General features: G+C 42.2%; 2 protein-coding genes across 3 annotated transcripts; both read right to left on the reverse strand.

The window, feature by feature from the left end:
• Positions 1–2,968: 2,968 nt before the first annotated feature.
• Positions 2,969–3,574, reverse strand: LOC125540872 (F-box/LRR-repeat protein 14-like). Its single transcript, XM_048704411.1, has one exon. The coding sequence runs from the start codon at positions 3,572–3,574 to the stop codon at positions 2,969–2,971; it is 606 nt and encodes a 201-aa protein (XP_048560368.1).
• Positions 3,575–8,213: 4,639 nt separating this feature from the next.
• Positions 8,214–11,561, reverse strand: LOC125541287 (F-box/LRR-repeat protein 14-like). Of its 2 annotated transcripts, none has more exons than XM_048704738.1 (2): positions 11,424–11,561; positions 8,214–10,100 (listed from the first exon to the last, which is right to left on the reverse strand). In XM_048704738.1, exon 2 carries the CDS (start codon positions 10,086–10,088, stop codon positions 8,628–8,630), a length of 1,461 nt encoding a protein of 486 aa, XP_048560695.1. In that variant the 5' UTR covers positions 10,089–10,100; positions 11,424–11,561; the 3' UTR covers positions 8,214–8,627. The 2 variants fall into 2 exon arrangements, with proteins under 2 accessions (XP_048560695.1, XP_048560701.1); XM_048704744.1 differs by having other exon boundaries at positions 11,419–11,549.
• Positions 11,562–12,814: the final 1,253 nt, after the last annotated feature.

The raw sequence follows: 12,814 nt of genomic DNA on the forward strand, positions 1-12,814 counted from the left end.
AGACGAAAATTACACATTGAAGAAGTAGAAGTCGTGCTTAATTACGAAAAAACATTTGTCGTCGTTGCATACCGTTTCAACATCGAAGGAGGGGCGACGACGGTGGTCGGGGAACGATGGCGGCGGCGGCGGACGACTGGGGGTGCGGGGAAGAGTGAGATTGGAGTGGAGAAGAGAGAGTGAGGGACGACCGGTTGGAGTGAGTGAGGGACGACCGGTTGAAAAATATACAAATTAATCATATTAGCACTAGTGTATGAGTACATTAAATTGACCACACGATTCACCTGCAAAAAAAATGAAATTGACCACACTATTGAAGCCACCCCAGGCTTCAAAGTTGCCATTTCTAACATCTACTAAGGTGCCTCCAGTCCATTCCCTAGGAGATGAACATGTCCATCAAAAATTAAGTTCCCGTTTAGCTCTCTCAGAATTAATAGATCTGGATCGTTCTCAGGGTTATTACATGTCCTACAGTTGAATGGAGCAATACCCGAGCTTGGTATATACCTCACAAATTACCACATGGGGGTCAACCAATGATAAGTGATACAATGATGACGATAGGCCAACAATCTAGCTAGATCTACTACTTGACAAAAGCTAACAGGTGAGATCTATTTTTGTTTACTCATAGAAAATGGCACCTCGAGATGGGTGATTTGAAAGGAAACATGCATCGTTTGACTTCACCCACCGACGAAGGACATGCAAGCACGTCGATCAAATGTGGAACAGCGGGATTCTTCGAAAGAATGAAATAATATACACTGAATTATGCAATGTATATCAACAGCTACAATGCCAAATAAATATCACATTTGATACCGTGGGTGTCCATATTTACCCCTATATATAAACTCAGTCAAATATTGTAAAGTTCAACTTGTGACAATCTTTATATGCACTATTCTGTTTCGGAACGGAGTGAGTATGAGAGAGTTCGAAAAGACAATATACCCCCTTCAAAGTGACCACAACAGTTTACTTTTTGGCGAAAAAACAGCAAAAGATATGCAAAAAAAGGAACAATACAAAATAATTCATATAAACACACATATTTGACTACATAACTTTAACAGCACCGCCATGGTTTCCACCATCTCCATGTTCCCATTCCTAACATGTACCAAGGTGCCTCCAGTCCATCGCCTAGATGTACATCTCCCATCATAAATTAAGTTTCCAGTTAACCCTCTTAAGAATAGATTCAAATAGCTCACAGGGTTACTACATTAAAAAACAAAGTTTACATGAGATTGGAAGATCATTTCCCCGGTAGTAATACATAATATTTACTGGTGATCAAAAGTTGAATCTCAATTTTTGGTTTCACACACAAGATGTACATTTTAAACAAACAACTAGTACACTATCCAGCTCGGCTAACATTCTTTTCCATTGCGTACTGCCCCTTCCATCCGAGTGGGAATGGGAGCCACACAAAATATTGTTTCTCAATCGAAGAGAACTCGGTGTTTGGTACTCCCTCTATTTCAAATAGTTGTACTAAATCAACGACACTTAATTTTGAACAAAGAGAGTAATTCTTTTCCCTTGCGTACTGCCTCTTCCACAGTCCAAAAGCTATCTGAGCTAATGCATTGTTTTACTGCAAACTCTGGTAATGATTAGAAGAAAGACGATGATTACTTAGCAGCTGAACGTGGCAAAATAAAACAAAAAAGAGAAAGGAAACCTACCTGGCCCACCTACCTGTAGCCAGCCCAGCCCACTTACCTCCTCGCTCGTCGTTTTCCTCCTGCCAGTAGGCAGGAGCGAACACGCGCGCGCACCGCGGAGCCTCCACCTGTTGTTTCGCGCTGGCAGCGTCCCCGCGAGTCCACCTGCTTGCCTGGAGACGCCCAGCATCCCCCCTGCACCTCACCCCTCTCTTCCCTGGACCCCTTCCCCTCCTCTGCTCTCTCTCCGCGGCACCACCGAACACACCCGTCGCCGCCGCTCGCTATTCTCGCGGCCACCGGCCATCTCCCCCCCCCCCCTAGCGTGTCCACCGGATCCACATCATCGTCCTATTCATACACGCCGAGCGACGCGACCGGAAGGGCCCCGAAGCGCCGCCCCCGACGCCTTCCTCCTCCTTGGCCGCCAGAGATCTGCCTCGCCGGCCCGCTCAGCTCCGGCGGTCCCCGAGCCCGGTAACCGTCCCTGCAGCTTCGCCGTGAGCTACTGACCATTTCCCCCCTACTCTCCCCGTCTAATTCGTATCGTAGCCTCGATGCCCACGACCTCGAGCTCCAGCTGCTGCCATGGCAATATATCTTCCGATTACAAGATGAGCAATGATTACAGAAATGGAGGGGGATGAACTAGGGTTCGGTCGCGGAATTATGAGGTAGGTAGCTGCCGGGTGCTGTTGCCGTGATCCCCCGGATGCCGATGCCCCCGTGCGTTGCGTGGGCTTTAGTCGATCCACTCTGGCCCACGGACGCGCTGGTTAGGCTGCTTGGTCTTTCTCTGTACGCCTGACCATGTACCGACACGCCAGTGTTCCCAGGTATGCCCCCTTGTAATTTACGAGTAATCAAAAGTGCATAGAGATGCACCATAGTATATTACGTTAAGCTGCAAATGTTTGAAATCAATGCTTTAATTAAAACTCAACTATAACATTCCATTCTTCAGTATTTGTTGCCTGCATGTGAAGTTCCTTTTTCAAGGACATAGAAGAAACAATACGTGGGAATAGCTTGAACACTTCCCAACACTTGCTTTTATTCCTGGTTTCCATATCCAGCCTGAGAGTCAAAGGAGAAGCAAGTGGACTCGACGCCCCGACCACCCCCCCCTCCCCCTTTGCTCCTGTAGGGGCGACGCGGCGCCGCCTTGACCCCCTTCCTCCTCCCTCCCCCTTCGCTGTCGTTGGTGTAGCCCAAGTGGCGCCGGCGGCGACACACTACTCTTCCCCGCGTGCTCGGAGGCGGAGTCGTGGCTCTCTCCCTCCCTACGGCGGTGCTCCTCGGGCGGCTACGGCTTGGCGCGGGCTCAACGTTGCGGCGGCGAAGACGTTGTCTGCGGGGCGGTGTGATGTTGCGGCCATGGCCAGCGACGAAGACTCTACACTGTCAATTTTCTCGCAACCAATAAGGTGGAGAGCAGATAGACTTGTGCAACCAACCACAACCGAGAAAAGCCCAATCAAAGTTATTTGTGGTGTGGAATTGAGCCTGAAAGACACCAATTTCTTGCAATTCGCTAAGCAACCAAGCCCAGAGTCATCGATGCATGAGCAGAAGCTTAAGGTGAGGTCAACCAGCAAGGAACAGTGAGATGAAAGCACAGAAAGGCCTTTGTTGTCCAGCTGCTTTCCATGTCCAGGTATCCAACCAGAGTAATCGATTTCCACTTTCCGCAGATTCGGGAAGCAGGCGCAGAATGATGTCAGCGCATTTGTAGCAGTGGGAAGACCGAAACCAACACGGATAGCGCCCCTTTGATTCCCCTCTATCTTGTAGAGCTGCTTTGACACGAGGGAAAGAGAATTCAGATCACTTGTCGTGGTGATCCTGTTGAGAATCTCTTTCACCAAAGCCTTCGGTAGGTCCTCCATCGAACAATTCAACTGTACCAATCATCAGGAAATATATATCAAGGTTCAGAAAACAACGGAAGAGTTCGACTCAAAATTACGATATATCAGAATAATAATGCATGTGAAGATAGATGGATATGACACTGGGGACATACACTCTTTACGGAGAATATACTACTGATGAACTTAGAGCAATTTCTGCTGTATCTGTGCCAAACATAATTGTGTGTTGTTCACAAGCATGGAGATTTATTAAAATAGCTAGCTCCATAAGTAGAAAATATCTGTTCACGCATCGGGAAAAAATGACACTACAGGCGGGCCACATCATTAAATTAAACTAGCTACCACCATAAGTAGCAAGCAGAGCCTGAATAATGAACTAAGAAATAGAATGCAAAGAAACGTGCAGAATTTGAACCAACAACTTATTTGTAGGCACCTAGCTAATTAATAACAAGAAAACCAGAGCATATATGCAAATTAGTTAGTACTAGTAGCAATTTGTTGTTCAAGAAAGAAAGTAGGGAAATCAATCATTTTTCCCTACAACTAGAGAATAATACAGTAGTATTTGCTGCAACCCTAGGCGAAAAGCTTACTTTCTTTCTACTAGTACTACCTAGGAGAATGGCTTTACAACATTAATGAACTTTGAGCATTTTCTGTTGTATCTGTCCAAAACTTAACTGTGTGTTGTTTATAAGCATGGAGATTTATTAAAGTACCTTACTTAGGAAGAAAAAATGACGCTACAGGCAGGCCACATCATTAAATTAAACTAGCTACCACCATGATTAAGTGCGCTTCGGCATTTCCTATTTAACGCTGCATGTGCCGGTTATAGCAGTTTTCGCAAACCGGCGCCTGCAGCCGCGTTAACTGGGCCTGGCCCATCTTTTTCCTTTCCTTCCTGTCGTGAGGACGGAAAAGGCGCGCTTTGGATGGGAATCGATCGCGCAACCTCACGGTCATTCGCCTCAGCACTAACCACTGCACTAACACGCACTAGTTGCCCAAATTACTGCTTCTTCACCTTTTCTTTACAACCATTCTTTTTTCCCATTTCTTTTTCCTTTTTATTTTGTTTTTTGTTCTTTTTCTTTTTTCTTCTTTTCGGAATGGTTTTATATTTCTTTTGCTAATTTGAAAAAACTATTTTTCAAAATCGGTGAACTTTTTTCACAATCGATGAACTCTTTTTCAAGATCGATGAACTTTTTCTAAATCGATGAACTTTTTTCTAAATTGATGAACTCTTTTTCAAAACCGATGAACTCTGTTCACAATCGATGAACTCTTTTTCAAAATCGATGAACTCTTTTTCAAAATGGATGAACTTTTTTTTAAATTCGGTGAACTTATTTCAAAATTGATGAACTCTTTCCCAATTTCATGAACTTATTTCAAAAATGGATGAAGGTTTCCAAATCTGTGAACTTTTTTCAAATCTCGATTTTTTTTCTTTTTTTTATGATTCTTTCGTTTTAAGTTTTCATCTTCTTTTCTAAAGTCAACGGTTGACCAGTCAGTCAACTGGTCAACCGCGACTGTACAAACAGCCCTCGAGGCTCTCGATCGAGGAGGGACCAGGCGGGGCGAGTTTAGCGAGAGACTGGGCGTCTGTCGCCACATGGGCCGGCCCATGATTCAGCGGCTGTAGGCGCCAGCTCGGATTCGTTCGTTTCTTGGTTTCATTTTTCGTTTTCTTATTTTGATTACGTTTTTGAAATATTCTAATTTACTTCAAAATTTAAGAGTGTTCGTCACACATATAAAATAAGATGATGCAGTGTTAACAAAATATTGGTGCAAATTTAAGAAAATGTTCATAGCATTAAAAATAATGTTCGTGACATTTTAAAAATGTTCGGTTATTTCAAACATATATATTTGTGATACTTTTCAAAAATAGCTGTTCTGAAACTTCACAAATCAGTCCCAAGATTCCCTGCTTGCTTTTATTGTTTCTGCTCTATAAGAAATATTGTGAACCCTTTTTACTACGAAAGGGATTTTGAAAATATCTGCCTGCTATTTTCATGTGGCAATTTTTTATAGGCCATAAAGTGTAAAAAATGCACAGATAATTTCGAAAAAATTATGCCATTCAGAAAAACTTGTCCGTGGCATTTAAAAAAATGTTCACATGTTTCAAAAAACGTATTCGTGACATTTCAAGAAAATTGTTTGTGATATCTTTAGAAATGTTAGTATAATATCAGAAAAATTACGTAACGCAAAAAAAGAAAAACAACGTGTATTTGAAAATGTTTGACAATTATTCAAACATATATTTTAAAATATATTCATCATATACTTGAAAATCTGTCAATCTGTGTCGATAAATTATCACATGTGCATATGAAAAATGTACAACTTATATTGAAAAAATTAGACATTTTTTTAAAGAAAAGAAATTAAATGAATGGAAAAGTGAGAACCCAGAAAAAACTAACGTAATCGATAAAAAATACCGAAACAAAGAAGAAGAGGAAGAAGAAATAAACGAAATGGAAGGTTCTAAAGCTGGTCCGAACCGGTCTATAGAACCTTTGGGCTAAAAGCGACTCCAGGCTACATCTCGCACTAAGCAAAATATAACCGTGGTGGATATAGACGTTCCCAACAAGAAGAATTGCCGTGAGTAAGGGTGGACCGGCCAATTGAGCTTTTGGTCTTGGTTGGTATGAGAGACGATCAAACCAAGCTGAGCTGGCCCAGTATGCTCATTGGCACAACGGGCAGAGCACACAAACTAGCGCCAAGGCTATATCTTGCTTACTGCAAGATGTAGCATGTTCTTGCCTCTGGTGTTGGGGACGCTCACGTCTTGGAACGGCCCACTAAACCAATTTTAAAAAGGTTCCAATAATCGGTACGCCTCTCTACTCCTATAAAAAGCTGAGTTGGTGATGATGGTGTGACTGCCATCCATCGTTTACAACCGTTCAATTTACATCCAATGCATCTGAGACAAACTATGTCAGTTTTGCAAAAAAGACCCCCGCACTCCACTCCTCGTTTGTAGATAACCCACTGCCTCTCAAGTTCAGCCACTCTCCCTCTCACCTCATCTAGCCATCTCAGGAAAAAAAATAAGAAGGATATGGAGAGGTCGTTGCTCTCGGCGTCGCCTGCCCCCAACGCCTCTCATGTCTTCTCTCGGGCCGCATTGCCGACCACCACCATGAGTCCATGACCCCCTCCTCCTCGCCATCTCCTTCGCCCCCTTCCAAGTCATCCCGAGTTACATTCATGGCGGTCTAGAACAAAAAACAAAATTGATACTCAAAAAATGATTTTTAAAGATCATTTTTTGCTAAGCACAATAAGTGTTATTTCTTCATGAAGTTTTGGATACAGGTTGAACACTTGAATGCTTTTGTTTGCAAAACATTTTTTTAATCTATTTTACCTACATTTACTATTCACCGGGATGCTTATGAGCTCTAGAAAAGAATGAATATTCGAAGAAATCTATCAATATTTGTTACACATGAGATGGCCCCATATACTTTGTCAAATAAACAACTCCCGGATCAATGCATTTCGATGTTTCGTGCAACGCACGGGCATCTTACTAGTTGGTTTTAGAACCTTTGAAGCGGATTTTTCCTCTTTGATCGGTGCAAATCAGTTTGTCTATACCTAAATCATTAATGAGACGTAGATCGAGATGTTTGGGACTTGGTAAAACAATTATCCGACTCTGATGTCAGCCTCCCTATCATGCGGCAAACAACACCCACGCGGTCACACCACACCCCTTGTGCGCAACAAAACACCACCCACCCTCGCTCCACGATTGGAGGGAGCAATAAATATTCCACGATCAGGTCGTGCATGAGCTAATGTAAAAACATATTCTCTCTTTTTATCAAGGAAAGGCACATGTTTCATTTTAGCTCAAGTACTTGTCAAGTATACAACACAAAGTATACAGCCAGAAAAGTTGGCATCTTGATGGGCTCTGGTAATTTGCAAAGGAGCAATGTTGCTCTTGTGATTTGTGAATGAGCTCCCTCTGTAAATTACAGTACCTTCATGATCTTTGTACTAGACCGAGAAACCAAGCAAACACATGAATCTCAATATCTCATCGCTCAAATCAAATGGTGTCTTAGGGGCTGTTTGGATTGTGACTATGTTTGCCTTATGTTGCCACATTACTTTTTGCCACACTTGCTTAACTTAAGTTGCTCAAATTGTTAGCCATATTTTGGCTTGCCTAAGGGAATCTTGCCACACTTTTTATGTCTATTGACATGTGGGATTCACTGCTCATAAATTTTTTTTTTGCCTTAGGTGTGGCTAGAATCAAACAGCCACCTAACTTGATCAAACTTGCCTAAGATGAGGTGTGGCAAAGTGTGGCAATATATGGCTACAAACCAAACAGCCCCTTAATTTCTACTATTGATGCTACTACCGCTGTACACTAATATAAGACGTTTTTGCAGTTCAGTTTGAACTGCAAAAACATCTTAACGTTAGTTTACAGAGGTAGTAGCAACTAGCACTATTCTTTTGAGAAGCAATCAAAGACATCCTCCAATAGAGTCGATATCAACAAAACAAGCATCGAAACTTGGACTATTATTACTACATTGATCCATACCAAAATTGGCACGCGAACATAGCAGGCAGATATATATGTCTTCAAAATCACTTCCGCAATAAAAAGGGGTTCATGACATTTGCTTAAATAATACAAATAAGAAATAACACCAAAAGGTCATATACTTCCTCCACAGCAGAAACAGGGAATCTTGGGGCCTACTGATGTTGGTTTCGAAACGGCTACAGAGAGTAGAAATTAAGCAACCAGAATTACGGTTGATAGTAATACACAAGTGGTGCCTACTATTAAAGTTTCATTAATCAATTGCCATCCAGAATTGATCATTAGACTGTCATAAAGGAAACTCGTTGCAGTAAAGGTAAAAGGCAATAGAAAGTCCAGACAAGTGAATCTAGGTCGGATGATGCACAGCCTTGTCCAATGATGCACACTGAACAACTTAATGGCTTCAGCAGCAAATTCATACTAATTTTTTTGGAGACCACTTCACCAATAGCCGCCAAGACCAATTTTCTTCATAAGGGCATTTGAACACTCGCTGGAGTACTGAACTGACTTGGCAACACGCTGCGCAGCTTGCAGAGAGACCTCACCACAAGACTCGATGACCAAAGACTCTAACTTCTGTGCATATTCCAGTTCAGCCACTCCAACATCAGTAACGTTACGACACATCCGAAGTGTGAGATTACTCAAGCATGGGGTGTCCGCAATGAAGCGCATCCCAGCATCAGTTACCGCTTCACAAAGTATAAGCTCGAGTGTATCCAGATATGGTGAGGATGACAGGGCCTTCATCCCCTCGTCATCAAAGAAGTTGGCAGTATTTAGCACGAGAACACGAATCGGGCAGGACTGAATCAGCACTAGAAAACCCTGTTGTGTGAATCCTATTTCTGATGGCCAGTCAGCAGCACATCCTATAAAGTTGAGGTCTACCATCTGAAGCATACGACAGTTAAGGGCTAGAGCGTAAAGGCTGTTATCAGTAAATGACGTCCTGGTCTCACAATAGTTGACATCACTAGTGTAGTGCTGCAGGTTGAGCCAAAGTGAGATGCTTTTAAGGTTGCTGCAGCTCCGAGATAATGCAATCATGTCATTGTCATTTAGGGCACAAACATACTCAAGGCAAAGCTTCTCCAATGCTTTACATTTCCCTAGGACAACACGAAGTCCTACTTCCGGCCAAGTTTTAATACGCGCCAACCTTAAGTCCTTCAAACTCTCACAGCAGAAATCATACAAATCCATGCTGTGAGCATCGTACGAGGAGTCATAGATCACATCACCGGTAAGACTATCATATCTTCCTCTTTTGCCCTCAAACTCAAACTTCTGGAGCTTCATCCATCCTGAACCAAACTTTAGGAAGTCATGATGATTGATACCTTTGCAATTCTTCACCACAAGCTCTTCCAATGGTCCATCCCTACCAAGGTATTCCAGCCACTCTACCCTGTCAATTTTCTCACAACCAATAAGGTGGAGAGCAGATAGACTTGTGCAACCAACTGCAACCGATAAAAGCCCAACTGGCGTTATTTGTGGTGTGGAGTTGAGCCTGAGAGACACCAATTTCTTGCAATTCGCTAAACAAGCAAGCCCAGAGTCATCAATGCATGAGCAGAAGCTTAAGGTGAGGTCAACCAGTGAGGAACAGAGAGATGAAAACACAGAAAGGCCTTTGTTGTCCAACTGATCTCCATGTCCAGGTATCCAACCAGAGTAATCGATTTCCACTTTCTGCAGATTTGGGAACCGAGCGCACAATGATGTCAGTGCTTCTGTAGCAATGCAAAGATGGGAACCAACACGGATAGCACCCCTTTGATTCCCCTCTATCTTGTAGAGCTGCTTTGACACGAGGGAAAGAGAATTGAGATCACTTGTCCTGGTTATCCTCTTGAGAATCTCAGTCAGCAGAGCCTCCGGTAGGTCCTCCATCGAACAATTCAGCTGTACCAATCATCAGGTAATATATATCAAGGTTGAGAAAACAACCAAAGTGCTGGTCTCATCAAACTTATGATATATCAGAATAAATAATGGATGTGAAGATAGATGGAGATCACACTTGGGACAGACACTCATTACGAAGAAGTCCAACTAGTGATGAAGTCTGAGCACTTTCTGCTGTATCTGTCCAAAACTTAATTGTGTGTTGTTCATAAGCATGGAGATTTATTTTAGTAGCTAGCTAGCACCTTATCTGTCTCTAGATTGTTATTAGAAAGAAAAATGACAATTTGTAGCAGGGCCTGAATAATGAACTAACTAATTAAGAGAATGCAAAGAAACAAGCAAGAATTGACGCATGAAGACCCACGTGCTGAATCTGAACGAACAACTTACTTGGAGGCACCTAATTAATAACAAGAAAAGCAGAGCATATATGCAAATTAGTCAGTACTTGAAGCTCTTGGTTGGGCAAGAAATAAGGCAGGGAAATCAATCATTTTGCCACAGCCGATGCGTTGGATTCACAGGGTGCAGCTATTATTAATAGATAGATAAAGCCAATCTAATATCTGTTCATCAACTATAAATACAACTCAGTATTTGGTGCAACCCTAGGCAAAAAGCTTACTTTCTACTAGTACTACCTGGGAGAATGGCTATACAACATTAACTAACTTTATTTATGGACAAACTAAGAGAATGCAAAGAAACGTGCTGAATCTGAACCAACCAGGCACGCATGGAGATTTATTGAAGTACTAGCTAGCTAGCAACTTATCTGTGTCTAGATTGGTAGAAAGAAAAAATGGCGCTACCACCATAATAAAGTAGCAAGAAGAGCCTGAATAATAAACTAAGAAAGAGAATACAAAGAAACGTGCTGACTCTGAACCAACTTATTTGGACTTTGGAGGCACCTGGCTAATTAATAGCAAGAAAACCAGAGCATATATGCAAATTAGTTGCTAGCACTTGTAGCTCTTGGTTGTTCAAGAAAGAAAGTAAAGGAAATCAATCATTTTGCCTGCCACGGACGATGAGTTCACAGGGCCAATCTGATATCTGCTCAACTAGAAATAATACACAAGTATTTGGTGCAACCCTAGGCAAAAAGCTTACTTTCTACTACTACTACCTAGGAGAATGGCTTTCCAACATGAACCGGATTGGTTTCCCCTATCTATCAAGAACAAGAAAGCGAATCAGAAAAAAAAGACCGTCTACATGTGGAATCGGGGAACCAACGCAAGGAAGGAAGAGGGAGGGAGGGAGGGGTCTCTCAGGAGAGGAGAGGAGAAGCGAAAAACGGCGGTACCTTACCTTGAGGCTTGAGCACGACCGGCCGCCGCAGCTTCTTTGATTCGGAGGAGAGGAGAGGAGAGGAGAGTGTAAACCCTAGCTAGTCTCGCTCGTCTCTGTAATTTCCAGCGGAGTGGAGCGGAGGAAGATGTGGGCTGCAGCGGCGCCACGCTCACATGGCCCAGCCAGGGACCTTGTGCTGCGGGCCGACGGGCGCTATGTTCGGCCTTCTAGACATTTTTCTTTATGAAAAAACAAAATCTACAGTTGCTCAAAAAAATTATTTAAAAGTAAGAAAACAATGTAGAAAATATAAAAGAAATGCAGGAATTTTAACAAGGTTCATGGTTGAATTTTCTTTGTTCGGAATTTCATAGCATTTTCAATTTTTGTTTCACAAACCAAATTTTTTTAACGGTTTCAAAATTTGTTCGGAATTTCATGAATCTTCACAACTTCAACAAATTTGCTTTTGATTTTCTAAAAATATTGTTCACGCATTCAAAGAATGTTCATGCTCTCAAAATTTATTTTGGGTTTTCAAAAAATGTTTCCTGTCTTAGGACGTTTGTTCACAAATTCAAAAACAATTGCACTCTTTCAAAATATACAACTTTGAAAAAATGTTCCTCATTTTGTTTTAAAAATGCACGCTACAGTAACTAATTCCGGTTCACTACATTGCCATGGTTTGATTCGCTACAGTGACTGACTTCGGTTCGCTATAATGGCGCGGTTCGGTTATGTGGCTCTGGTTGGTTCAATAAGGTATAAGCTGCCTTACAATCCACAATGCAAGTCAACTCCGGTGGCTAGGAACATGCATTCACCAGAGACTCGTTACAAGGTCAATTCCTCGCCAACGCGCTGCGGTTTTTAACGATTTTTTTTCATCCAACGGCATCACTAGATGTGATGCCGCCTAATGGGTAAATAACTTGGGTAAGGATAGTCAAGACATGAGGAGATGAAGATTTATCTCAATGTTCACTTCCATAAGGAACCTAATTAATCACCATTGGAGAGGTGAGGTAACCATGAAGTTCCTCAAACACCACTAAATGCTCGCATTCTTCTCCACAAAGTTTGTTTCTCAATCGTCATGTCTAGCTTCATCCACCACTCCGAAGATGGCAAGTTTCACAATGAAAGTGTATGGTGCCCCCATGTGTGTGTTTTTTGGTTAGTAAGGACAATCCATGTGGATTGGTGTTTGTATTGAGTTATACTTGAAGGTTTATCCATAGACAATGCTTTGAGACCATATATTGGATTCTAGGTTGAAAGAAGAGGAAAATGAAAGAAGATGGAATCCTTGTGTGCGACTCAAAGGTTGTCTTGCTCTAGCTTGTGATTACAATATAATTTTTGGTGACATGCATGAACATGTTGTAGTTATATGTATGGTCAAA

The sequence above is a fragment of the Triticum urartu genome, chromosome 1, assembly GCF_003073215.2.
Source record: "Triticum urartu cultivar G1812 chromosome 1, Tu2.1, whole genome shotgun sequence".
In the NCBI taxonomy this organism is placed as follows: domain Eukaryota; kingdom Viridiplantae; phylum Streptophyta; class Magnoliopsida; order Poales; family Poaceae; genus Triticum; species Triticum urartu.